The 26,330-nt window shown below is 31.7% G+C and overlaps 3 protein-coding genes across 5 annotated transcripts in view; 2 read left to right on the forward strand and 1 right to left on the reverse strand.

The window, feature by feature from the left end:
* Positions 1–4,224: 4,224 nt before the first annotated feature.
* LOC140432731 (uncharacterized) lies at positions 4,225–11,075 on the forward strand. The gene is made up of 2 exons (XM_072520807.1): positions 4,225–4,547; positions 5,978–11,075. Exons 1-2 carry the CDS (start codon positions 4,415–4,417, stop codon positions 7,555–7,557), a joined length of 1,713 nt encoding a protein of 570 aa, XP_072376908.1. The 5' UTR covers positions 4,225–4,414; the 3' UTR covers positions 7,558–11,075.
* Positions 5,964–23,227, reverse strand: Acat1 (Acetyl-CoA acetyltransferase 1). Of its 3 annotated transcripts, none has more exons than XM_072520811.1 (4): positions 22,750–23,212; positions 22,427–22,685; positions 16,349–17,297; positions 5,964–5,982 (listed from the first exon to the last, which is right to left on the reverse strand). In XM_072520811.1, exons 1-4 carry the CDS (start codon positions 22,771–22,773, stop codon positions 5,979–5,981), a joined length of 1,236 nt encoding a protein of 411 aa, XP_072376912.1. In that variant the 5' UTR covers positions 22,774–23,212; the 3' UTR covers positions 5,964–5,978. The 3 variants fall into 3 exon arrangements, with proteins under 3 accessions (XP_072376912.1, XP_072376910.1, XP_072376911.1); XM_072520809.1 differs by lacking the exon at positions 5,964–5,982 and adding an exon at positions 13,282–13,750 and having other exon boundaries at positions 22,750–23,227; XM_072520810.1 differs by lacking the exon at positions 5,964–5,982 and having other exon boundaries at positions 16,204–17,297; positions 22,750–23,209.
* A 229-nt stretch (positions 23,228–23,456) lies between these two features.
* The window catches only part of Diap2 (Death-associated inhibitor of apoptosis 2), a 64,705-nt gene continuing 61,831 nt past the window's right edge, over positions 23,457–26,330 (forward strand). The window contains exon 1 of the mRNA XM_072520808.1: positions 23,457–24,225. Coding sequence (XP_072376909.1) covers positions 23,711–24,225 — 515 coding nt within the window. The 5' untranslated portion in view covers positions 23,457–23,710. The remainder of the gene's footprint in view (positions 24,226–26,330) is intronic.

The following is a 26,330-nucleotide window of genomic DNA, read 5'->3' on the forward strand; positions in this document are numbered from 1 at the left end:
GGAAAAGAAAGGGACAAATCTATTACTGACAAATCAAGTTTTTCACGTGAAAGAGCATATAATTAAAAACAGTAATAGTAAAAGTTATGATATAAAAGCTAAAGTCATCAGGCACTCTGCAGTTAGCTTGAAGCCTTATAAAATATCATTTAAGGTAGATTATTTAAATATTTCCTATTTTAATTGCATAAAAATGATTTTATGTTATATTTACTTTTTCATATTAATAGCACGGATCCATCTTTTTCTTTTCTCTAATTTATATGTAATCTTTGGGAACCTATAAAAACTACACTTACTATTTTTGCTATTATTCCATCCATCCATCCAATGGCGCTACAGCCCAAGTCGGGCCTTGGCCTCCTTCAACAGGCTTCTCCAATCATCTCTATTTACCGCTGTTCTTTTCCATGAACGCGTTCCCAGGCAGTTCCTGGCATCCTCATCGACTTCATCTTCCCATCTCTTTTTAGGTCTTCCAACAGGTCTTTTTCCCTGCATTCTTGCATTTAATAATTTTCTGGGGATTCTATTCTCATGCATGCGGACCACGTGCCCTGCCCATCTTAATCTCTGCAGTTTAGTATGTTGTGCTAGAGTTGGTTCGCTATATTGCTCGTATATTTCTCTATTATACCTAATTCGCCAGTTGTTGTTTTCACTTATTGGGCCCAGGATCCTACGTAATATTTCTCTTTCAAACACATCTAATGCATTGGCAGATTTCTGTGTTTCGCAACCCATGTTTCGCAACCATAACTTACTGTGGGCCTGATTATTGTTTTATAGACCCGGAGTTTTGTTTTCCGGTGTACGTCTCGCGATTTGAATATGTGGCCCATCGCGAAATAGGCTTTATTTGCCAGCACAAGCCTTCTATTTATTTCCGGTTCTTCTTCATTGCTTGCGACCAGATCCATTCCTAGGTATGTGAATCTATTTACATGTTCTATATCGTCAATAAAGTGTTGTTGCATCGGTCTATTTGATCTGGTTTGTATGAGTAGTTTTGTTTTATTTGTATTTATTGCTAGCCCTACTGCTTCTGCACTCTGTTTCAACTCAACGTAGGTTTCTTCCGCTACATTCATTGTTCTGCTCATTATGTTTATATCATCTGCGTATGCTGCTAATTGGGTAGACTTGTTTGTAAGTATGTTATTTCCGCTCACCGTCAACCGTCTAATTACATATTCCAGAACAAGATTAAAGAGCGTTGGAGCTAGTCCGTCGCCTTGTTTCAGTCCTTGCGTTATTTTTGCTATTATTTATTATTATTGCTTATTATTATTAGCACAATTAAATACGCAATATGTATTTGTACACATTTTTGATAAAATTTATGCGTAAAAAGACTCAAATTTTGTCATATTTCGCCGTTACGCACGCTGGCATCGTTTCAAGGTACCCCTACCATGGTCACGCACGGAGCGAATAGAGAAACATCTTAGATGTGAAAATACATAGATTGAACAATTATACAAATTCGTTGTGTAGAATAGTGTTTTAAACAAAATATAATAATTTTATGACAAATATCTTTTATTTGTTAGGCAAAAAGGCTACCAGAATATCGTTAATGTTTGTGAGTCTTTTTAGGTTCATCATAGTGAGTAGATGTGTGATACTTAAAATCCAATTAACGTAATCGATGTTATCACCTCATAATTATAAAAATCTAATTTGTTATATTTTTATTAATAAATTTCACATCTCGATTTTAAAAGTAAAATCTAAGTGTTAAAAGTAATGAGTGTTAACAGACTTAGTTCAAAACTTCATAAACCTTTGAAATATGCATACCCGAAAAAAAATTAATCATAAAAACATTGACTATTTTCCACAAGGAAACTACGTTCCTGTAGCTGCCTGTATGCCATGTATTACAAAAAATTTGTTAAAATCCTTTATAAAAGGTATATAAATTTAAAAACCCAATCGGGCTATGTCATGAAAACAAAACGTTTTCGGAAACCATGTTCCATCATCAGTGTCTAGGTGTACATGTTTTGAGCCACTAAATATCTGGGTAAAAACCCGTTGAAAGTTATAGGTTACAATTTAGTTTACATTATTTAGTCTTATATATATATATATATATATATATATATATATATATATATATATATATATATATATATATATATATATATATATATGCAGTATACTCTCTATAACGAACAGAATACCTGGGCCATATAATACGCAATGAACAACGATACAACCTACTTTGGACCATACTTCAAGGTAAAGTGCATGGGAAAAGAGGTCCAGGACGAAGAAGAATATCCTGGCTGCATAACCTACGAAAATGGTTTAACTTAACCACTACAGGACTTTTCAGGGCAGCAGTCAACAAAGTCAGACTAGCCATGATAGTGTCCAACATCCGTAACGGATAGGCACCATAAGAAGATAACGAACAGGGTTATTACGAGGTTTCGCTTATAATGAGGTACATTAGATGTCCCGTGAAATTTCTGTTGAACTATAACTCTCTATAGCGAGACAAATGTGTTTATAACGAGAGAAAATAAGATTGAAAAACGTGTTTTTTTACGTTTTTGATCCGGCGATGGTTATAAATAAATACCCTTTTTAACTGCCCCGCAATAAACTTAACTGCCGCCCTCAATAAACTTCTTTACAATAAATACAACTGTTTCCCACCTTTAGAAAATATGCTTTGAATTGAAGAAGAAGAATCTTTAGAAAATATGATAGATTGAATGATACTGGACAATTTAAAGCAGTCAAAAATGACAGACTTCTTCCAATTGCAGAAACAATAGTTTATGTTATCCTTCAAAATACGCTTTATACATTATGTAGTTGGAAAAAAATGTAAGTACAGCTTTTTTGTTTTAATGTATTTCATTGACAATAAAAGTAAACCACTTTTTTTAAAAACGCCAAACAATATTTATTAGCATCTTATATAGCTCCGAATGGTTTCACTATAGGAAGTTAATGTTTTAGAAAACTACATATTCATATGTATGCACAATATTATTGTTGTCTGATATAATGAGATCGGCTTCAGTTATCCTCTCCTCCAGTTATCCACGCTCATTATCTCTTTAGCAACAGTTCTTACTTCGTCTATCCACCGCTTCCTTGTTTTTTCTACTGGCCGATGTGCAATGCTATATTAATATTGAGGTAATATACGTTTTTATTTTTATACAATATAAAGGTTTTTTTTTTATAAGGAGATTGTTTTGTGCACATTGCTCGATGTTAAATGTCGCAGCATTCAGTAATATATATTCTTTATCTATGGCAGCATTCACATATACCTATAATTCCTCTTCTTTCTAGGTACCTCGATAATTTTTTTCTCTATAGTATTGCAAGGATATTTTTGTACCTTTTTGAGAAGTGTTATTATATATCTTCGACGAGCATTTCTGTCGGTTTTAGTCCTCTTAATAATATTTATAGTTATATTATTTTATAAACAGCCACATGATATAAAAGTACAAAAACGGTACCACAGTCAAAAACCATTGAGTAAACCGAAAGTATATTACCACAGGTGGTTGTGATATTACCTAATGTGTGTTGTGTGGAATAATTCATGGCGAAAAATAAATTTGATGTTGACAGGATGAAATCTGGCAACAAAGGATGAGGGTTATTTTTGTTCAGCAGAGCACATTTCAAATATAAAAAGATAAAGCTTTAGAAAAGTACATTTTGTTTATATTATGTTATGAATTCTGCAATTTTTGATTGAAATAAAACAACAATGAGTAAATATTTTTTTCTTTGTAGATTAATTGGAGTTAATTAATAGAAATTTTTTTAGCATTTACCATTTGATAGATTAGGGGATAGATTTGGCAATCGTCAAATCAGCAGTTGCCAGATTACAACAGGTGTTTACAACTAATCTCGAAAGAGACAAATATTTACTAGTTATTGCTTCGTATAAATTAAAAATTGGAGAATTCATAAAATAGTATAATTAAAATGTACTTTTTAAAAGCTTTATCTCTTTATATTTGAAGCATACAACATATGCATTAAAAATATGCCAACACTGCCAAACCGAAATATTTTTGACATTTGCGGCTATATTCAGCTTGTATTTTCGGTAAACTCAACCACAAAAAGATACTCTGCTCACAGTATAAACAAAGAATCCGAAATTTTTTGTTCCATGTTTGGCATTTGCGGCTATGATCAGCTTGTACTTTCGGTAAACTCAACCGTTTTTGTCCTAACCTCACAGATTCTAACCACGCCACCCACCATAGATAAATAATAATAATATAGTATCACTAGTATGTTCTTGTTCTTATAATAATATAGTATGTTCTTATACCTATGGTTTTTGTTTCCTATGTTTTATTTTTGTTACATCGGCATTTTTCCGGAATAGTTTTAGTTTTAAATTTGTTTATCAGCTATGGAAGTTAAAGTTGAAGTTAAGAAAGAGTTTGCTGAAGGTAACCAAAAATGTATAGAGAGTCATATTGGTCATATATCGACATCACTAGATCTTGAAGACTTAAAGGATGAACCAGAGGAAGAACAACCAGGTGAGATTGAGCTAACTCGATAGATTAAGTCATAAAAATAAATAGTAAAAATGATGTATAGTCACTTTATAACTTCAACTTTCTTTAATAAATTCTTGCATTTTACATGAATTTTGTGATCACTTTTAACTCCATTGTTTCAAAGGTAAACGAATGGTTCCTAAATAGGCACATTAAACCATGAAAAAATAAAAATATTACAAAAATATAATTTATTCCCACAATACTCAGTTTAGGGCACTCTACATAACCAAATATATTTTCCTCAAGGCACAGTGTTGCCGTATTTATTTTAGTAAAATATGTATATGAATGTTAGAGATATAAAGTTACTTTTCGGAAATAATAATTTGTGTTATGAGAAGCTACAAATTTTAAATAAGTATAAAACTTGCCATATTTTTTTGTGGAATGTATATGAAGGTTTAAAATATAAGTTCCTTTTTATGAACTTATAATTTGTATTATGAGAAGCTACAAGTTTTGAATAAGTATAAAACAAATATTTTCTTTTAAATGCAGTTAAATATTGTAAATTAGCGAGTGTCCTAAACTGAGTATTGCCCGGAAAATTTTATCCACATTCAGATAAAAGTGATGTAGGTAAAATTTTCAATTTAGGTATTATCACCTTGTTGTAGACTTTTGATTTATTCAAAATAAGTGTAATGGTTTTTTTCTAGTTTTTGGTTTTTAGTAAAACTTCTATTGTGATTTGGTCTTCTGGACATTTATTATTTTTCATTTTCGTTTTATTCATTTGTTTTAGGGCTGCTATTTTTCCTTATAAATAATTAGAACAATTTTTTCCATTACTGAGCAAATTATATGTGATTGGGAAATGGATATATATTAGATAGTCAGATATGGACCATTGGGTGGTTCTAAATCACTTAATGGGTTAAATGGGTTCTAAATCACTCAATGGTTCTAAATCACTTAATCATTTAATGGATTTCTGCTTCTTAATTATAACCAATATAGAATGTTTGGCATATTTTTAAATTATTCATTAATTATCAACCACACTGTATATTGTTTAAATATTTACAACATACATAGTCTAGTATGTTAACTAGATAAATTTCTGTTAGCATCCTTATCACAAAACTAGCACAAATATTGAATTCACCTAAAAAAATGTTTCTCTTTTCTAACAAATACAATTCTAGAATAGAGGAAAATGTACTGGCCTTAAATTTACTAGGTTCAAGACTCAATTGTGGTTTTCTAGCCTGCAGTTTTATGATGGTTAAATTAGAGCCATATTAAAGTTGTCTTTAATAAATAAAAATAAAGATAAAATTTAGATTTGAAAACATATAAAACAAAAACATGCTTTTAGTTTGTTTATTGCATTGATTTCTTCTAAATTTGTGTACTTTTCATTTTTGCTTGATAGTAACATGTATAGTTGGTTTATATTTTAGGTCACCTGCAGAAAAAGAACAGAATTACAATTATGAAAACATTCACTGAACAGTCATCTTACAAAGAAGAATATGTGGGTCGACAGGCTGAAGAACAAACATTAAATGAAAATATCAGAAAAGTTCAGACTGGAAAAAGATCTTACAAATGTGAAATTTGTTTAAAACAATTTTCTCAGCGACTTAATTTGGAAATACATTCAAAAACACATTCTAAAGAAAAGCCTTTCAAATGTGAAATTTGTTTTAAGCAATTTACCCGGGTTGGTAATTTGAAATTACATTTGAGAAAACACACTGGAGAGAAATCTTACAAGTGTGACATTTGTTTTAAGCAGTTTGCTCGAAACACTGATTTAAAAAGACATTCGATAGTGCACACTGGAGAGAAAGCTTACAAATGTGAAATTTGCTTTAAGCAACTTACTAGAGCCAGTATTTTGAAATTACATTTGATGACACACACTGGAGAAAAACCTCACCAGTGTAAAATTTGTTTTAAGCAATTTACTCGAAGATGTTCTTTGAGCAGACATCATTTAAATACACACGCTAAGGAAAAACATTATCAATGTGAAATATGTTTTAAGCAGTTTAATCAAGCATATAATTTAAAAGCACATTTGAGAACACACACTGGAGAAAAACCATACAAGTGTGATACTTGTTTCATGCAATTTACTCAGGCTGGTATCTTGAAAAAACATTTGCTAACACATATTAAAGAAAAACCTTACACATGTAGCATTTGTTTTAAGAAGTTTCCTCTAGCAGGTAATTTGAGATCACATTTGAGAAGACACACTGGAAAAAAGGCTTACAAATGTGAAATTTGTTTTAAGCAACTTACTAATGCCAGTACTTTGAAATCACATTTGATGACACACACTGGAGAAAAACCTCACCAGTGTAAAATTTGTTTTAAGCAATTTACTCAAAGTAGTGCTTTGAGAAATCATTTAAGTACACACACCAAGGAAAAACATTATCAATGTGAAATATGTTATAGGCAGTTTAATTTAGCATGCAATTTAAAAATACATTTGATAACACACACTAAAGAAACACCTTACAAGTGTGATATTTGTTCCAAGCAGTTTACTTTAGCAGGTAATTTGAAGTCACATTTGAGATCACACACAGGAGAAAAACCTTATCAATGTGAAATTTGTTTAAAGTGTTTTTCTCATGCATCTACTTTAAAAACACATATGAATATACACAGTGGAGAAAAACCTTTTAAGTGTGATATTTGTGTCAAGCAATTTACTTATGCAAGTCGTTTGAAACGACATTTAATGACACACACTGGGGAAAAACCTTACAAATGTGATATTTGTTTCAAACAGTTTACTAATTCCAGTTATTTTAAAACACATTTGATGACACACACTGGAGAAAAACTTTACAAGTGTGATACTTGTTTCAAGCAATTTACTTATGCATCTAATTTGAAAATACATTTAAGAACACACACTAAAGAAAAGCCTTACAAGTGTGATATTTGTTTTAAGCAGTTTACTCAAGCAGGTAATTTAAAAACACATTACAGAATACACACCGAGCAAGACAAACCTTAGTAGCATAAGAAATTGTTTTCTGCAGGTCATTTGAAGAATATTTGAATAATCGGAAAGCCTTACAAGTGTGATATTTGTTTCAAGCAGTAATTTAATGGCACATTATAAAATACACACTGAGTGACAAAAACCTTAGTACTGTGAGAAATTGTTTTAAGCTGATTTCTGCATAAGGTCAATTGAAGAATACTTGTTCACTTTTTGGGATTTGTGTTATATATAAATATATTATTGATAATATATATATATATATATATATATATATATATATATATATATATATATATATATATATATATATATATTGTTATGATTCATTTTATCAGCCAAGGAGAAAAATAAAAATAAATACATAGACCAAGTAAATAAATTTTCAAGACATCCTGTTAAACAAAATTTATGTATTATATTACGATAAGATTATATTAACAGAAAGTTTTGCTTGTCAATGACTGATTTTGTAAAACAATCGCAGGTAAAATATTTTTATATAGAATTAGAAAGCCCATACTCATTATAATCTTTTCATTGTTTGTATATGAGCTAGGATTAAGATATTGAAATTAACCTTTTGTTATAGAAATGAATTAGGTATTTTTAACCAAAGAGAAATCCAAGTTTAAAGCAAAAATTTTAGTTTCTCTGGAAACAGTAATGGGGTTTTTTCGTAATGATTGTAAACTAAATAAAACTTTTTGATTGGACAGTTGTTGTTTGAATGGGAGAATTGATAGTTGTTATATGAGAGAAAGGGGCAGTTGTTTTTTAATCATCGAAAGGAAAGGCCGCATCTTGATAGAGGGTGTGTTTTCGTGAGTTTGGATACCGGCATTGTGAAAGGAAGTTAGCAGAATTGTGGAAGGAGATTAAAAGTCGATGAAAATATATACTTGGATCTAAAGTGGACAGTTGCTGGAATACATAGGAAATAGTTTGGTGGCACCAAGTTGACAAAAAGAGGTCCTTGTGTCATTGAGAAGTAGCTGAGTGTTTTGGAGAATTAAATTTCAAGTATTAATTGTTGGAGAATTGAGTCAGGTGTTTCGTACAGTCGCTGCAGGAGGATTGCAGATACGAAAAGAAGAAAGACGAGGCGAATAGTGGCAGATCACATTGCTGTGGGGCGTGGACGATTCTGGGTATGCTCCAAATACAATCTACGAAGGAAAGGTCAGTGATTTTCTGTTCAGAATTGAAAAGTTTGTAACTGTGAATGAAGTTTGTTGGCATCATTGTCATTACCATTTCAACTCAAGAGTAGATTTCATTTGTAAAATGTTCTAAAGTTTTGTTTTCCAATAAAGTAAATATTGAAAAATCAGAAAGATAAAAAGTTTTAAAGATATTCATTGAAAATGGCTTTAAATTGGTTTTGTCTTCATATATATATATATATATATATATATATATATATATATATATATATATATATATATATATATATATATATATATATATGGTGTCCAGAAACTCTCCTGACAGATTTTCCTCAGATAAGTAGTTTTTTTAATAACTACAGAACGGTTTTCAAATTTTTCTCGAAAACGGTGTATCCTACCGACTTAAAGTAGTAGTACCTTTTAGTACTAGAATATCTAAAAATTTAATAATCTAATATCACAAATGCTTAAAAGTTACAGATAAAAAAGTTATGCGTTAAAATACCCGTTAACCTGCTAAAAACGGACGCCTATGAACGGTACTAGAAATTCCCAATTAATGGAATTGATTCAACTCTGGACGATAACTAATCGTACCAGTTTTTATTTTTCTAAATAGAAGAGTTCTGGAGTTATTAAAAAAAAACTACTTACAAGGCGCCATCTTCAAAGAGCTCTAACTCCCTTATGAAGCATTTTCGGACTAGGTGAATTGGGTTAAATAGTCTTAAAATTATCTGAGGAATCTGCGGTTTTCGTTTGTCTGGAGAGTTTCTGGACACCCTGTATATATAAATTTAAATAGATTTTTCCAAAGATTTATTTAAAAAAATATTTTATTTAACACAAATAAAAACGTAACAAAGATGTTTTACTATCATAAAGGCAAATTCCTGACTAACTTACAATAACAACTTTAATACAGAATGAAATATAATATTAAAATGCAACATATAACTTTCAGAAAGGTATGATGTCTTAATCAGTGTTGTATAGTTGACTGGACTTAGGTCATTGTCCTATTATCATCAAGGTCATCTTAGTTCGTAATTTATGGGTCTATAACACCTCTTTCCCTAGAAGGACTCCTGTTATGGAAGCTCGATTGTTTGTTGCATCTTTTCAGCCTTCTAGAAAGAGAATCAGCGTGTCTGTGGTTAACTCCGGCCCGGTGCTCAATCTTGAAATCGTATTAACCAATTAAGGGCGGCATGGTCGGTTAGGATTTAAAACTTTCTTCCATAGAGGTATTGATAGAAGTGCTCTACTGATTTCATTAATATTAGAATTATTTTCTTGTGACGCAATAATTCCGCTCAGGTTTTGAAAGCACTTTACTAAAATATCCAAGGACTCGTTCCTGTCCTCGTTGAATCTGAGATAGCACTCCTCCAATTTATACATTACTTGCATCTGTATCTAAGTTCTTCTGACAGTGGATATCCTAATATTGGTGTTGTGATTAAATGCTTCTTTAAGGTTTCAAAGGCAGTTTGACAGTCTCCATCCCAGCGTAATCTCTTGTTTCCTTGGTAAGTCGCGTTAATGCGGGAGAACTTCTTAATAAATCTCCGATAGTAAATACATAGTCCAAGAATACTTCTCAGTTAATGTTTGCCAGTCGGTTCTGGCAATTCCTTTTGCCTTATTCTCTTGTTTGAATCAACAAATTAATTTAAAATACGCAATTCTGAAGATTTTTATCACTTTTATCAAATAAAATGTTTATATCTAATTATAAATAGATAACTTTTAATGGTGGTAAGCGAAATAATCGCATTTTTGGCATTAAATTAAATTATTACTAAATATCTCACCGAAATTTCTGCAGAAAACGTATACGTTTTACCTATGTATATTTCTATAAACTACATATATGAATAATTGAAGATAAATCCTAAATTAAATATTACTGTATTCATATTGTTTATTATGATTATCATTGTTATCTACTTTTTGTTTGTACCAATGGCCATAGTTGTAGAGGTACTTTATGTAAATAAATAAATAAACTTTTTGTTTGCAATATTTATGGTTATTATTCTTTTCTTATTGTATTTTTTGAAATTTTGGGCACCATGTAAATATTTAAATAATATATGTTTCTTGCCTACATAGTTGTTTACTTTCCACCCCATTTCAAGGTAAAATGACGATCCCGCTGAGAAATAAAATTTTGCGCTACGAGCTTCCCACAGCATATCGACCAATGACGTATAATAAATAACCCCAGCAGTAAGCTATGCTTGATTTATTGCATGTCGAAGATCTATCGCTTAGAGGCTGTGCGTATGTTTACTACAACAAAGGCGTGCTGGTTTATTTTATAATAAGTTTATTTTTTTATAACACGCCATTGTAATTACTATTTTAATGGGAATAAGCCACAATTGAAGGTTAAAGTAAGTTTAATGACGATCAAATTAAATATTGATTCCCATTGAAATAGTAATTACTTTAAAATGCCACACGAAAATAGCTTTAGAATAAGAGACATATGTAAGCATATATCTAAATAATTTTTCTATTATAAAATAGATGACTCAGTCAGTATTTAGTTACTTTAAAATATATTTATTATCTCATAACTTGCAATCGTCACCATTAATAACCGATATTATTGTCGAACTTTTGTTTTTGTACAAGCCTTCTGTCTTGCCGGTGTAAGGTCGTCTGAAGTCGATATTTATTGTGTTTTTGCGTTTGAACTAATTTGTGCCTTATTTGCATCATATTTGCTTTACTAAATTTTATTATAATTCATCTAAAATACCATATTGTGGTGTGTCAATAAAATATTTTGGATTATTTGTATTTTTCATATAAATCATATTACTATTTACCTATTCACAGTATTTAATCTGCACAAAATTTTTAAATTTCAATAGATTTGCATTCAAAAATAGTGCGCCACTGTCATCTATAGTAATTTGTAAGACCATTGTCAATATATATATATATAATGCGTATATTATTAGTGTATGTATGAAAACAAAAATAAATTTTTCTTCTAACTCCCCAGGAAAAGTAAAGGTTCTACGCCACTGAAAATATTTTTTTTATTTAATTACAACCAAAACAAAACATTTTCACTAAAAAAAAATTCGATCATTTTTTGATAACTTCAAAATTAATGTGTATGTTAAGGGGTTAACATATGTAATCAATTGTTTGTTGTTTTTTTTGTTTATTTTACTATTTGTCTGTCATAATAAATATAATATAATGTCAAACCAATCAAATACACTGCTGAAATTGATCAAATCTTACTAAGAGTCATATCAGTTTTTTTAGTAACCAGTGGCGGCTTTTAGAGGTAGGCAGGATAGGCCGGGCCTACCCAATAGTTTTAAGAGCTTTAAAATTGAAAAACATATTCAAAAATTATGTTAATGCATGTAAATAACTTTTAAATGTACTAAATCACTTGATACATTAGCGTCCGTTAAAACAACTATGTTATTATATTACCACAGAAAGCATCGAATCGTATTCAGGCATTTTAAATATCATTAATAGGCCCGATCGGAACTGGCCGACCCAGCTCACATAAGATCCCCGTACAAAAAGCGTTTGAAGTTAAGCAGCTTGCCGAACAACGGTTTATATTGTCGTGTTTATGCTTGCTGTTTAGGCACCAGACGATCGGGCCTATGCCGATCATCCTTGTCACTTGTAACGTAATTATCGAATTGTAATATAAATTTTCTTTTAAATTATGATAAAAAAATATGTAACAATCTATAATTGTAACATATTTTTAAACAATCAACACAAGTGCACGGTTGCCCAAATAAATTTTAAAAAAATCGTAAAATTCGAAAAAAAAGATTCCCACTCTCAAAAAAAAATGTATTACACACACTGGCGGCTACAGAATTTTTTTTGGGGTGGTCATGGATCTTGAGGGTGATTACTTTTCCCTGATGCAAGGTCACTTTTAGTCAACCACCAATAGGATAAGTGGGTTTTCAAATATTTTTAGGGGGGGGGTCATGACCCCGTAACCCCTCCCTCTGGATCCGCCACTGATTACACATAGCTATTTGTAATTTGCTGGCTTGGCCTACCCAAAATTTTAACACACCAGCCGCCACTGTTAGGAACCAGCTGTAAGTAAGCAATAGATCTTTATAAACTGATCATTTCGCTGTGGAAATTTGTGATAACTACTTTATGATAATTCCACAAATTTTGGTAAAACCCTTTTCAAAAATAGGTAAAAAGAGTTGCAATTAAAATTCATCCACTAGTTTTAATTTTATTTTACTTACTTAAGTTGCGTTAAAATTTTGGAATTTAGCGCCCGAGAAAGTTTGTTTAAAAATTTAAAAATAAAGAGAATGTTCATAGCATCAACTTAAATTACTGTATATTTTACTATTATGGTATACGTACTATCTATCGTACATTGCAGACAACGTTAAAATTAACTTGTACAACTGATAATAATTATCATACGCCTGGCAACGCAGGATGTTATTTTTTAAACAACGAAAAAAGAATTTATGCCTTAATTTTGCCCCTCATTGTTTATATTAGTTTTTATAATAAAGGTATATACTTCAATTAAAATACTTTATTATATTCATTTATTCTTATTAGTTATTTTCTTATAGAAATAATACATTTTAAAATCAGTAACCAGTTTCCAACTTATCAGAAAGTCTCTCTAACAATAAACCATTTAAACACGTCAACTGCCACTGCAATTATTTACCTTTATGTTCATCCAAGTACACTCATTTTGTAATATCTACCTTCTGCTTTCGATTTCTTGCAGTCTGTAGTCCAAAAGATTCTTATCCAATCTATGCTTACACAAATACTGACCGTTGAGAAACACGACAGGAATCTCGTAACGATAGAGCCTCAGATACCGAAGATTTTCTTTTTTGGATATATCGACGGTACTGAAATTGATTCTACTCAGATAAGTATTAAGCTCTAGTTTTAATTCATCGCACAAGGGACAGGGTTCTTTGGTGTATAAAGTTAACGTTGGACGTTCGCCTGCAGGTAGATCGTCACACCTTTAAAAAAATTCTTCAATCAAATTAATAGAAAAGATAACATAGAAAAAATACTAATTGGCTGTACTAAAATTATTCAAATGTATAATCTTTGGGAATTAAATTAAATAAAATTGTTGTTTTTTATCAGTTACCGTATTTCTCCAAAGGACATTTCCAACCGCATAATTTTAACAAACGGTACAATCAAGTGGCCTTCGAGATCGGCAGATTTGTCCCCAAATGGTTTCTTTTTTTGGGGCTTTCTTAAACCAAATATTTATCGGCAAAATTTTAAATGTGCTAAAAATTTAATGGAGTTATGGTTGAAAATTGTCCAGTATTGTGTCAACATTACGCCGAATCAATTCAGAAATACAAGTGTATACCATTTTTCAAAGTAAAAATGTTGCACGTCACAATTTAAATAAAGTGACGTCACTTATATTTAAAATTTCCAGAACGTCAACCTTAGAGTTCAAATTTTCAACACAGCTAATAATACGAAGCTCATACGGAACTACTCGATCTTTCATAGGCGTCAACATGGTATAATAATCAGAAAAATGTAACCATCATTATATTGGGAATTTTAGAATTATATTGATTAAATAAGCAAAAACATTTGTTATTATTAATAATATAAATTTTATGAAATAACTCTTTATGTCTAATATTCCACAAAATACTAACTTTAATTATATAGATTAGACAATTTTACGCAACTGATACAGGAATACTTAAATTTTAATGACAGTTCAGCGTGTGGCAAAATTGTTTACATTGTTGCCGCTTTTTTAGAGTAAGTATTTTGTTTGTTTTGATTTCTTACACAATTTGATCATAATATATTATATATTAATAAATTGTATTTATAAATACATATTAAATTTAGATCAATAGCTTTAAAAACTAATTATTGTTCTGTATTGTGATTGTGCTATGCCAAAACAACTAAATAGTCTGTATAAAGCTGATAAGCTTTCATATAAGATAGATTATTTTTAACAAGAGATAATGGCGGGACGTTTTTACTATTAATGCTCTAAAAATGGTAGGTTTAAAATTTAGAATATATAATTTTGTATTAAAATGTTTTCTTATGTATTTTAGTGTGTTGCAGTAGTCTTAAAACTAAGTGTATTTACTGTTAATAGTTTACTATACTATACTGTTAATGAAAGTTGCTACTTTCAACTGCTCCTTTGTTCTCAAGCAAGTGGAGCAACAGTTAGTCAGCGGAGTTCAAAAAGCGATGCTGTAGTAAACATTCACATACTTTTCGTCATTCACATACTTCGAAGATAATGGTCGAAAAATTTTTTAAAATTCAAGTCACATGGCAAGTAGACCCTCACGCTTGTCTTGCTTCTACCGTAATGAGGGTCTGTACATGTTATGGATTCTATAAATTTTTTGATGCAGTTTCTTTGTTCATCATTTTTTGGACCCACTTTATTTTTATGCAAGACAACGCAAGGCCACACGTAGCCAGGATGGCAACTTAATATCTGGAAACTGTAGATGTGCCAAAAATGAACTGGCTGGCTCAAAGTCCAGATTTGAACCCGATTGAACATGTTTGGGACCAACTCAAACGAAGGGTAAGAAACAGAATACCTGCTCCAATAAATCGTGAGCAGCTTCGGTTGGAGCTCATGGAAGAATGGGAAGCTTTTCCTCAAAACGACATCCAGAATTTGATCAATTCAATGCCAAATCGAATGAGGAGTGTAGTTCACAATAGAGGTGGTAATACACAGTATTAATAATCACGACTTAATTGTAATTTTATAAAGAAAACATTTATAATGTACAATGTTAATTTTATTTTATTTTTCAATGAAATCATTATTTTGGAAGAAGTTATGTTTTGACATTTGTTATTTAACAAATGATTGCATACTGCTTTAGAACATATTCTTAAACATTGCACAAACATCTAATGACAATCACTTTGTGGTATGATTCGTAAAAATTAAAAAATGGCAAAAATTTTAGGTGGCCTCTTTTTCGTGACACGCAGTGTATAATATTAGTTTTTATTTAAACATATTTTTTATATTTTATGGAAATAATATTCAATTAAGGTTAACCATTTATTTCTAGTACTGTTTCGTACCAAGAACTATTTAGGTAATTCAGTTTTACCTGTGCTAAAAGTTTTATGTCATTGAATATCATTTGACAATAGGAATTAAATTTATTCCTTGAATCAGTCTTAAGTTTATTAATTTAAACAGAAACAGGTTTTCCAAAAAAATATATAAATAACAAGGATTAGTTTTCTTCATCTATAAAATAAGAAAACAATTTGTATGACAATTAAATCGTTCAAAAATCCTGATTATTTTTAATAATAACAGCACGCCTATGACTCGTCGATTTCCTTTCCTCTCAGACCCGCAAAGGCCTACATTGAAAATATGAGTCACTCGCTACAATTGTGGTACTATGGTATAGCAAACACTTAGTATGTATTAAGGTATATACTATATTCAGAATTTAAAATCGTTTATAAATTATAATAGCAGTTCATAAATGCACATCTAAAATCCATAAAAAAATATGATTTTACTTAAACCTAAGATTCAGTTCTGAGATCCAAGATCCACTTACAATTTCTCTATCATCATGGAAGAAGCTCCTCCTCCACCATTACAGATAGCACCGACTCCTTTCTCTCCAGCCTTGAGAGAGTGAACGAGATGGGTGATGAGTCTGGCACCAGACATACCGATGGGATGGCCTAAACTGACAGCACCTCCGTGGATGTTAACTTTGTCTGGATTGAGCCCAAGGATTTTTTGGTTAGCTAAAATAACAACACTGAATGCTTCATTGATTTCCCACATGGCAACTTCGTCTTTGCTGACTCCGGTTTTTTCGAGCAATTTTGGAATAGCTACGGCAGGGGCTATTGGGAAATCGATTGGGTCACATTCACCGTCTTGGTAACCAACAACCCGAGCTAAAGGTTTAGCGTTTAACCTCTTGGCATGTTCGGCAGTGGTTAAGATTAAAGCAGCTGCACCGTCGTTTAAAGTTGAAGCGTTTCCTGCTGTTACTGTACCGTTTTCCTTTTGGAACACTGTTGGCAGTTTGTTAAACTTTTCGAAGTTAACCCTTTTGTACTCTTCATCTACTGAAACCACTAAATCAGGTTGTCCTTTCCTTTGTGGTACATTAACTGATACTAATTCAGAAGCAAAAGCATTGTTTTTGTATGCTTCGGCACTTTTCTTGTAACTGTTGATAGCATACTCATCCTGTTCTTCCCTGGAGATGTTCAGCTTCTTTGCTGTGTTTTCTGCGCAGTTACCCATATGGAATTTGTTGTAAACATCCCATAAACCATCGGCTACAACTCCATCGGCAAGGTGGACTCCTCCATATGGTGTCTGGCCTCGTTTCATATAGTATGGTACATTCGACATCGATTCCATTCCTCCGGCTAGAATTACATCTTGGTCACCGAGTAGCAAGCTCTGGGTTGCAAACATTATGGATTTCATGCCTGAAGAGCAGACTTTGTTGATAGTTGTGCATATTGTTGACTTTGGAAGACCTAAAATATTTAAAATAATATAAATTTATATCATTCAGTACGAAAATGATTGCAAGAGATAATATTTGTGATATATGTAAATAAGTAAATATTCGGAACGCACTCAGGTTGGTAACATTGTAATAGTGACGTGACGGACAGGTGCAAGGGAGAGGAAATAAAACCAGGCTGGACCTAGACACGATAGAGACAAGTTGTTTCATTATAACCTACCCTCCACTCTCCAGAGTTAACCTATCCTATAAGCCCGACCACGTGTCATCACAATCTTCTTCTTTGAGTGCCTCTCCTATCTCCTAATTTTCTTTGCATTATATTTTGTAGGAATGTGTACTTTTGTCCTCTCATCAGGTGACCTAAGTATTCAAGTTTTCTCTTTTTTATATTCAGTATAACTTCTGGATCGTTATTTATTCTGCGTATCACCTCTTCATTTGTAATTTTATCCACCCAACTTATTTTTAGTATACGGCAGTAGCACCACATCTCAAAGCATTCAAGATTTTTAGCATTCCTCTGTTTAAGAGTCCAAGCCTCAACACCGCAAAGCAAAGTACTGAATACATAGCATTTTATCATTCTAGTTCGTAGCTGAATACTAATATCACGATTACAAAATAATTTTTTCATTTTTATAAAGGTAGACCTGGCAATTTCAATACGTCTTTTTATCTTGTGATTTTGATCACCTGTTTCATTGATGAAGGTTCCCAAGTATTTGTATTCGCTTACTTTTTCGAATTGGGTACCGTTTATTGCGATACTAGTGTCATGTATTGGATTCTTACTGAAGGTCATATATTTGGTTGTTTTGACGTTCATCCTTATGCCGTAGTTATTACATATCTCATTCATACTTTCAACTAGATGTTGTAGATCTTCCGCTGTTCTTGCCATTATCACCGTATCGTCAGCATATCGAATGTTATTGATAACTTCTCCATTGATTATTATCCCTTTGTTTGCATGTGAGAGAGCTTCTTGGCATATTTGTTCGCTGTAGATATTAAACAAGAGCGGTGTCAATATACAACCCTGTCGTACTCCTCTACGTATTTCTATTTCGTCCGATGTTTGGTCTTCTATTTTTATATTAGCTCGCAGATTCCAGTACAGATTTAATATTATTTGTATGTCTCTGATGTCGATGTTCTTATCCTCCAGGATTTCTTTGAGTTTATTGTGGCGTACTTTGTCAAAGGCCTTTTCAAAGTCTATAAAGCAGGCGTGTACCTCTTGGTTAACATCTAGACATCTCTGTGTTAGGACGTTTAAGGCAAAGAAAGCTTCTCTTGTACCTAATCCTTTTCTGAATCCCATCTATGTATCGTTAATATCGATATCTAACTTTTGATAGATTCGGTTGTGGATGACTCTAAGAAATATTTTAAGCAGATGACTCATCAAGGAGATTGTTCGATGATCTGAACATTGCATTGCCTTAGTTTTCTTCGTTATGGTGATAAACGTAGACAGGTATTATACCAGTACTGTATATTGTATTGAATATATGTAATATTATGGTTACGGATTTATCATTCAAAAGCTTCAACAGTTCTGTAGGAATTTCATCAGGTCCATTTGCTTTTCCATTTTTAGCATTTCTTATTGCGTATTCTACTTCTTCTTCCAATATGTCTGGCCCAGTTGCATTGATTATCTGAGTTAAGTTGTTTCTATCGTCTTCAAATAATTCATTCAGGTATTCTGTCCATCTTTTTATTTTATTCTCTAGATCTACAATAAGATTTCCATCTTTGTCTTTAAGTTTACCTATTTGGCATATGACATCACAATATTTAGTACTAAATGTTAGTAAGTAACCTGATACATGTATTGGTACATCTTCAATTAATTTCTCTAAAAATCCGTATTACAAAAATAGACTATTTTTGGTAATGGTATGCACCTTGTTAACATTGTCTTGATCTTTACCACTTCCACTATTGACGCATTTGTCTTGTAGACTACTAAACAAAGACGACACTCTTGTAATCTTATTTTAATTATTATAGATTCTGCCAATACGAAAATTATAAAAAGGCAAAATAACCGACCGGTCGTATTTTGATGTATAATCTGTTTCATGACTTCTAACGGTTTATCAGTTTTTTTTAACTGCTTATCTATGCTTTATTTTTTTTTTAATGCTACCGATAAATTTTTTATCATTGACCCATGAACATACATTGGCACACACAATGACAGTTTTTAATTATTTAATTTAATTAGTTCAATTGATTTTTATTAAACTTTGTCAATGAATCGTGTGATTGTAAATTAGTCCAGTCATTAGTGAGTTGACCCCTAAAAACCATACGAACAAGCTGAATTTTCAGAGAATAATAATTTTGGGACCCCAAAAAAGATGCAAAAAAGTTTACCACTTTTACCCCCGGGTTTACCCCTAAAACCCGTCGCAGGGGAGGTTTTAGGAGGAAAAACCCAAAAAAAAATCGATTTACAAAGAATCTGCAAACCGTAGAAAAAAATGTTTCAAATAAAAATGTAGCTGAGATAATTTTAAACAAAAATATTTATAAGAATTTTTTGTGTAGAATGAACCGTTCTCTTAGAAACAGCGCTTGAAGCGACCGTCGATTTTACATGTCAGTTACGCGCGCGAAATCAATGTTCAATAAAATTTGTATCAGCTTATAGCATAGCTGTATAGCAACTTAGAAATTAAATGATTGGGCAGATCTTTGCCGGAATTAGTTAACCAAATGCTTGAACAGAAAGAAGAAAATTTGTAGAGGTTTTTCTTGTGTATTAATTTAAAATGTGACCAATTCTGGCATGTTCCTGTGTTCTTGGTTGGAATCCTTTTTTCTCCAAACTTATTTCCTTATAGAATTATTTCATATCATTTTTCTGTTCATGTTCTTCTAGTCTTTCAATATTTTCTTTATTTTGTTTCCTCTTTTTAAATCTAGACGTTTTTTAATTGTCATCTACTTGCAATATATCCCTCTTTGATTTCTTCCATATTTCTTTAGCATTTTAAGCTTAGCTTGATTTTTTTTGTTCCTTTAGCCACTGACAGTCTTGTCACATCATCCTTTTTTGGCTAGGTTCTTTGATTTTCCCCATTCCTTCTTTTGCAGCTGTTATAACTGCTTCTTTTAAAACGCTCCACTTATCTTCGATATTTCTGTCTCTTTTCATTTCACATCTTGCTCTTTTTATTTTTGTGTGGAAATTTTGTACTGCTTATCACCATTTTTTTGTCTGCTGGGAAATCTATAATTCTTTGCCCATTGCCGTTACTTATTTTATACAGGCTATCTATGCCTACTGTTCCTTATATAATTCATCTCTTCCTATTTTTGATACTATAAATTATAAATAAAGACTAAATGTACATAAAGACACGGAGGAAAGCATAGCAGGTAAGAAGGAGGATATCCTAAAGAAATATATGGAGCACTTTAAAGATACACTATGCACTAATGACGATAATTCAGACTAATTACTATTTAAATGGGAATAAGCCACAATTAAAGGTTAAAATAATTAATTAAGATAATTCAGACTATCCCACACAACTAAACTTTGATCTAAATCAGAATGAAGTCAAACCATCTACCTTACAGAAAAAGCTAAAGATATGTAATCACAACAATAAAAATTGCATGGCTACACTGGGCAAGACATCTAGCCAGAACCAGAAAAAGTATCCTTGCAATACTTTGGAAATAACACTCACAGTCTAATGGAAAAATGAGTCTGATGGGTCTTTTTATCAACGAATATGTAAGAATTTATTTGGATTTACAGTCAAGTTAGACAAAACCCTTAAAAATTATTTACATATCATGATTTTAAATGTCAAAATAAAAAAGTGAATCGCAAAATAAAAAAAAACATAGATGAAACTATAACATTACTCAAACACAAAGTCACCTTTGTGTTTGGACAATTCCTCTTTAGTTACATTAGCAATTACTACATTAGCAATTTATGACCTCAGATTCCATAAATAGAATCCAAATAACCGAGAAATAATATAACAGGGAAATAAAACTTATAAAAACTTTATTAGGTAGAATAATTTAGAAGTTTTTATAATATAATTAATTTTATTAAAATTCTAGAACATTTTATTTGAAATGGATTATTACTAAATGGTGTATATATCCATTCCCATTATATGAGTATTGTTATGGACCAGCAAATGAACAATATATGGTTGTTAAAAAATGTTGCAGTGTAACTGCTAAAAATTCTATGGATCTTGTAGTTCTATGCAGAACACAGATATCAATCCTCTGAAGAGTCTGTGGGTTTGTAGCTCAAAGATAAGGTAATGCAAAAAAGTGCATCTGTATAAGATATAGTAAAACATGAGTTATATTATCTTATGAATCACAATAATACAGACATATTTACCAAATCCAAAATAAAGAATTACACAGCCATCATGCTCATTTGGTCACCTTTCTTATATAGGTACTAGGCATTTTTGATCCATTTATACTACTTATACTAACAAAACTCTCAAATATGGACTTTTACCAAGGAAAGTATATATAGAAAACACATTGATATAATATGAAAAACAAATGCTGAAAATCAAACTGTTCAATAGAATAAGAAATATCTGGATTTGAAGTAAAATCAAAATAACACATGTATCTATTCAAACAGCAAAACTTTACAAAATATAAATTTACTAATCGCAGCCTGGGATCAAAGAACAGCAGATGTAACTTACAAATAGTTTAAAAATGAGTTCATCACATTAATAAAACACAGAGTAACTTTAGTACTTATCTAATTGTAGATCCATTTTTGTTGCTAGCATAGTATTGAAGATTTATAAATGGCTCAACAAGCTTATTGAATAGTAGTTTCAAAGTGGCAATACAGAGAAACACATCCTTGAAAAATATCTACTCGTTATTCAAAATCCCAAAACATTTTACCCTATGCAATTACAATAATTTTTCTAAAAAAGCTCTACAATGAAACTGGCCTCACATTATTCTTTGAAAGAAACATCAAACGAAATACCTAAACCAGCACTTCTTATTCAAATACAGCATATCATAATATACTAGATTAGTAGCAATTTATCTTCCATTTTGAATTAATGATTTCACAAATTGTATACAATATGAACATACCTGCAAAAACTGTAGCCTGTCTGGCTGGTGCTTGTCCAGCGCCTCCTTGACAAACATGGCCCATAAAAACTTCTTTGACTTCTTCTTTGGGAATTCCAGCTCTTTCAACAGCTGCTTGTATGGCGACTGCTCCCAGTCTGGTAGCCGATAAAGGTGCTAAGGGTCCCAGAAACGTACCCATTGGCGTTCGAACTGCAGAAATAATAACAATATCGTTTTTAGAGGAAGAGCTGTAGAATCTTCGGCTCATTTGGATAACCTAAAACAAAAACATGAGATTGGAGGTTTTCATTGTAAGTAATTTAATTGAATACAATTTTTACCTTAGTTGGCTTTGACATGATCATTTTTAAGCCTATCGTGTAAAATAAGTGGACAACAATTCTTAAAATATTCCAAGAACAAATAAGTGATAAAGTATTCCCCACCACTTTGGATTACACTTTGACCCTTGCCTTGTTCAACTAATATAAAAAAATAATAAAAATACGATTTTAAACGATTTCAACACTTGTTTTAAAAATAAATTTTTAAATTAACGCTATAATAAATGTACTTAAAATAAAACTAAAATAGCAACATTTGAAAAAGTCAGGTTAGTGTTTGGTGTAGTGAATAAAAGGAAACATTTACAAACTGTTAAGTGGTGTTAATTGTTCAGTATAGTTTTCATATTTACTTGCATTAGACATTATTTTATAGAAAAATGTAATTAATATAGTGACTTTTTTTATACACAAATAAACATTTTGTATTTAAAACTTCCCGCTCTGATCGTGTCACTCTCATTTACGTTCTATGTTTTAAATTAACAGAAGACAGTAAAAAAATATAATGTTCTTTAATTAAGGTACAGAATAATTGTAATTCATCTCCATTTTAATTTTTCTAGAACAATATAATAATGAGTAATTCAATAATTACTCAGAGATGTTTTTTTATAAGAATTTTTTTTATGAGAAATTTTATTGCGATGTATTGCGTCACCTGTCAAGTTTTTTTTATTTGTCAATACACTTGTCAGTGCAATCACAGCAAAGGACAAGGACATTTGTGTCTGTCATTGTGTCTATGCTGTGGTGCAATCTGCAATAATTCCCTTATCTGTCATCAGCTGTGTGGTGCGGGATAAGAGTCAAAACTAATCAAATTAAGTATTTCCCAAAAGATCAAATGGTTCAGTTGTCTGTTTTGTGTTAGGAATGATTATCACGGAAGAAGCTCCTAAAATGTTGTTTATTAAGTTACATAGTTATTTAGCATGATTAGAACTAGTCCTTCAAAATGAACCAAGAAATAAACCGTCTTCAAACGTTTAGTGAATGGCCCAGTGACGCACAAGTAAGTCCCCAAAGAATAGCAAAGGCCGGTTTCTTTGCCACTAAACAAGGCTTAGAAGTAGAGTGCTTTGCTTGCCATGCAAAGATATCAGAATGGAATTATGGCGATCAAGTCATGACTAGACATATAGCTTTAACCCCAGATTGTCCCTTCGTACTGAATCCCTCTACCTCAGGAAACGTTCCTATATTATCCTATCGTGTACCTTCCACTTCAATAAACATGTACAGGTCCTATGAGACTAGACTTGCTTCTTTTGAAAATTGGCCTGCTGCTGATATTGTTACACCAGATAGTTTGGTTCAAGCTGGCTTTTATTACCTTAAAGAAGGTGATAATACACAATGTGCCTTCTGCAAAGGCGTTGTGAGAGCTTGGGAGGTTGGCGATGATCCAGATACTGAACACCAGAGACATTTTCCAAATTGCCCATTTGTTATGGCTGTTATTAATCCTAGGTAAGTTATTTAAACTTTGTTACTTAAACACCTATTTACTGTTAATTTATTAGTTATATAAGATGATAAACAATAATAATCATGTCAATACAATATATTTTCTACAAATACAAATGTAGTATTTATTGCTTTATTAGTATGTCACTATTAGCCTCAACAGGCAATACAGGCATAAACTTTTTGACATATTTTTAATACCTGTTTTGCTATTACATAAAATATAAAAAATTAAGTACCAAGTTCAAAGTGTAAACAAATTCTTGGGACATATTTCTTTGCATATGTAACATTGTGTTTCATTGTCTTATCTTAACCTAGTTTTTGTTTTTCCTGTGCTTTTCTTTATTTAAAATTTCCCTTCCTCATATACTCACTGGAAACTTCTTTCTTGTTCACAAGGAATCTACGTTCCTGTATTTGGCTGTATACCATATATTAAAAAATTTATTAAAAATCCTTTGTAAAAGGTATATAATTTTTAAAAACCCAAATGGGTTGTTATAGACAAAACGTTTTCGGAATCCATTATTCCATCATCAGTGTCTAGGTGCACATGAGTGTAGCCACTAAATACATGGGTAAAAACCCGTTAACAAAAATTTTGGTTACATTTGTTTTACATTATATTATATAGCAACTAAGCAACTTAGTTGCTTCCATTAAGTCCTCGTAGACACACCGTCTCAGGACTTGCAACTTCAACGTGGAGTCATATGTCGCCATGTTACCTAATCCAACGGTAACTTTAGCATCCTAGCAATTTATATAATATAATGTAAAACAAATGTAACCAAAATTTTTGTTAACGGGTTTTTACCCATGTATTTAGTGGCTACACTCATGTGCACCTAGACACTGATGATGGAATAATGGATTCCGAAAACGTTTTGTCTATAACAACCCATTTGGGTTTTTAAAAATTATATACCTTTTACAAAGGATTTTTAATAAATTCTTTCTTGTTGATTGCTAATCACAGATCCTCTTGGGGCCTCTATCATATAATTTCTCAAAATCAATGAATACTGTTTACTTAAGGTTTTTGTTTATTTCTTTATTTTTCCATCAGCTGCCTTATAATGAAAATTGCATAACAGAATAAAAGTTTGCATAATATAAGAGTACTGTTAGTAGAAACCCCCAGGTCTAGATAGATCTTCAATATTCATAATGAGTAGCAGGTTCTTTCTTCTTCTTTAGGTGGCATCCTCTTAGTGAAGGTTGGCGATGACCTCTGCAAAGTCTTCCCTATTTTGGGCCTTCCTTATTAAACTTTGAAAGTCTAATCCTGTCCAATCTTTGATGTTGCGCAGCCAGGTCATTTGTTGTCTACCCGGGCCGCGTCTGCCTTCTATTTTCCCTTCTATAATAAGCTGAAGGAAGTTATACCTGTCGTGTCTAAATATGTGTCCAAGATAAGACGTTTTACGCTTCTTGATAATTTCTGTGAGTTCACGTTCTCTATTCATACGCCTTAAAACTTCTTCATTTTTAAAGCGGTCGGTCCATGGAATTTTCAGCATACGACGAAATGCCCACATCTCAAAGCTCTCTAAATGTCGTAACAAGCTGACTGTTAACGTCCAAGCTTTCACGCCGTGTAATAGTACACTATATACATAACACTTTATCATGCGGTATTGTAGGGACAAATCAAGATTACAGGTAGTGAGTAACTGTCGCATCTTTAAGAAGGTGTTTAGCAGGCTCTATTCAGTTTTTTTGTCGCATTTTGTAATTGTTCCCCCTAATTTAGGCTCTGGTCAATATGAAGACCAAGAAATTTGACTGGTTTAACAGATTCTGTGTTTTGTGACAGAAAATTCACTATATCCAGGAACTGTTCTTGTGACTGACTGGTGCTAAAGTATACAAAAACAGTCTTATCAGTATTGAGCAACAGCCTGCTTCCACTGAACCACTGTTCAGCCTTGATTAGAATTTGCTCTGCCACTGTGAGGAGTGTTTCTAATGTTTTTCCCAGAACAGAGCATTTGAGTCATCAACAAAATTTACAAGGTTTGAAGAACCACTAACCACAAAGTTTGGCAGGTTGTTTATATAGACCAAAAATAGGCTCTAACATGTTCCTGTGTGGTATGTCT

The sequence above is a fragment of the Diabrotica undecimpunctata genome, chromosome 1 (assembly GCF_040954645.1).
Source record: "Diabrotica undecimpunctata isolate CICGRU chromosome 1, icDiaUnde3, whole genome shotgun sequence".
Lineage (NCBI taxonomy): Eukaryota > Metazoa > Arthropoda > Insecta > Coleoptera > Chrysomelidae > Diabrotica > Diabrotica undecimpunctata.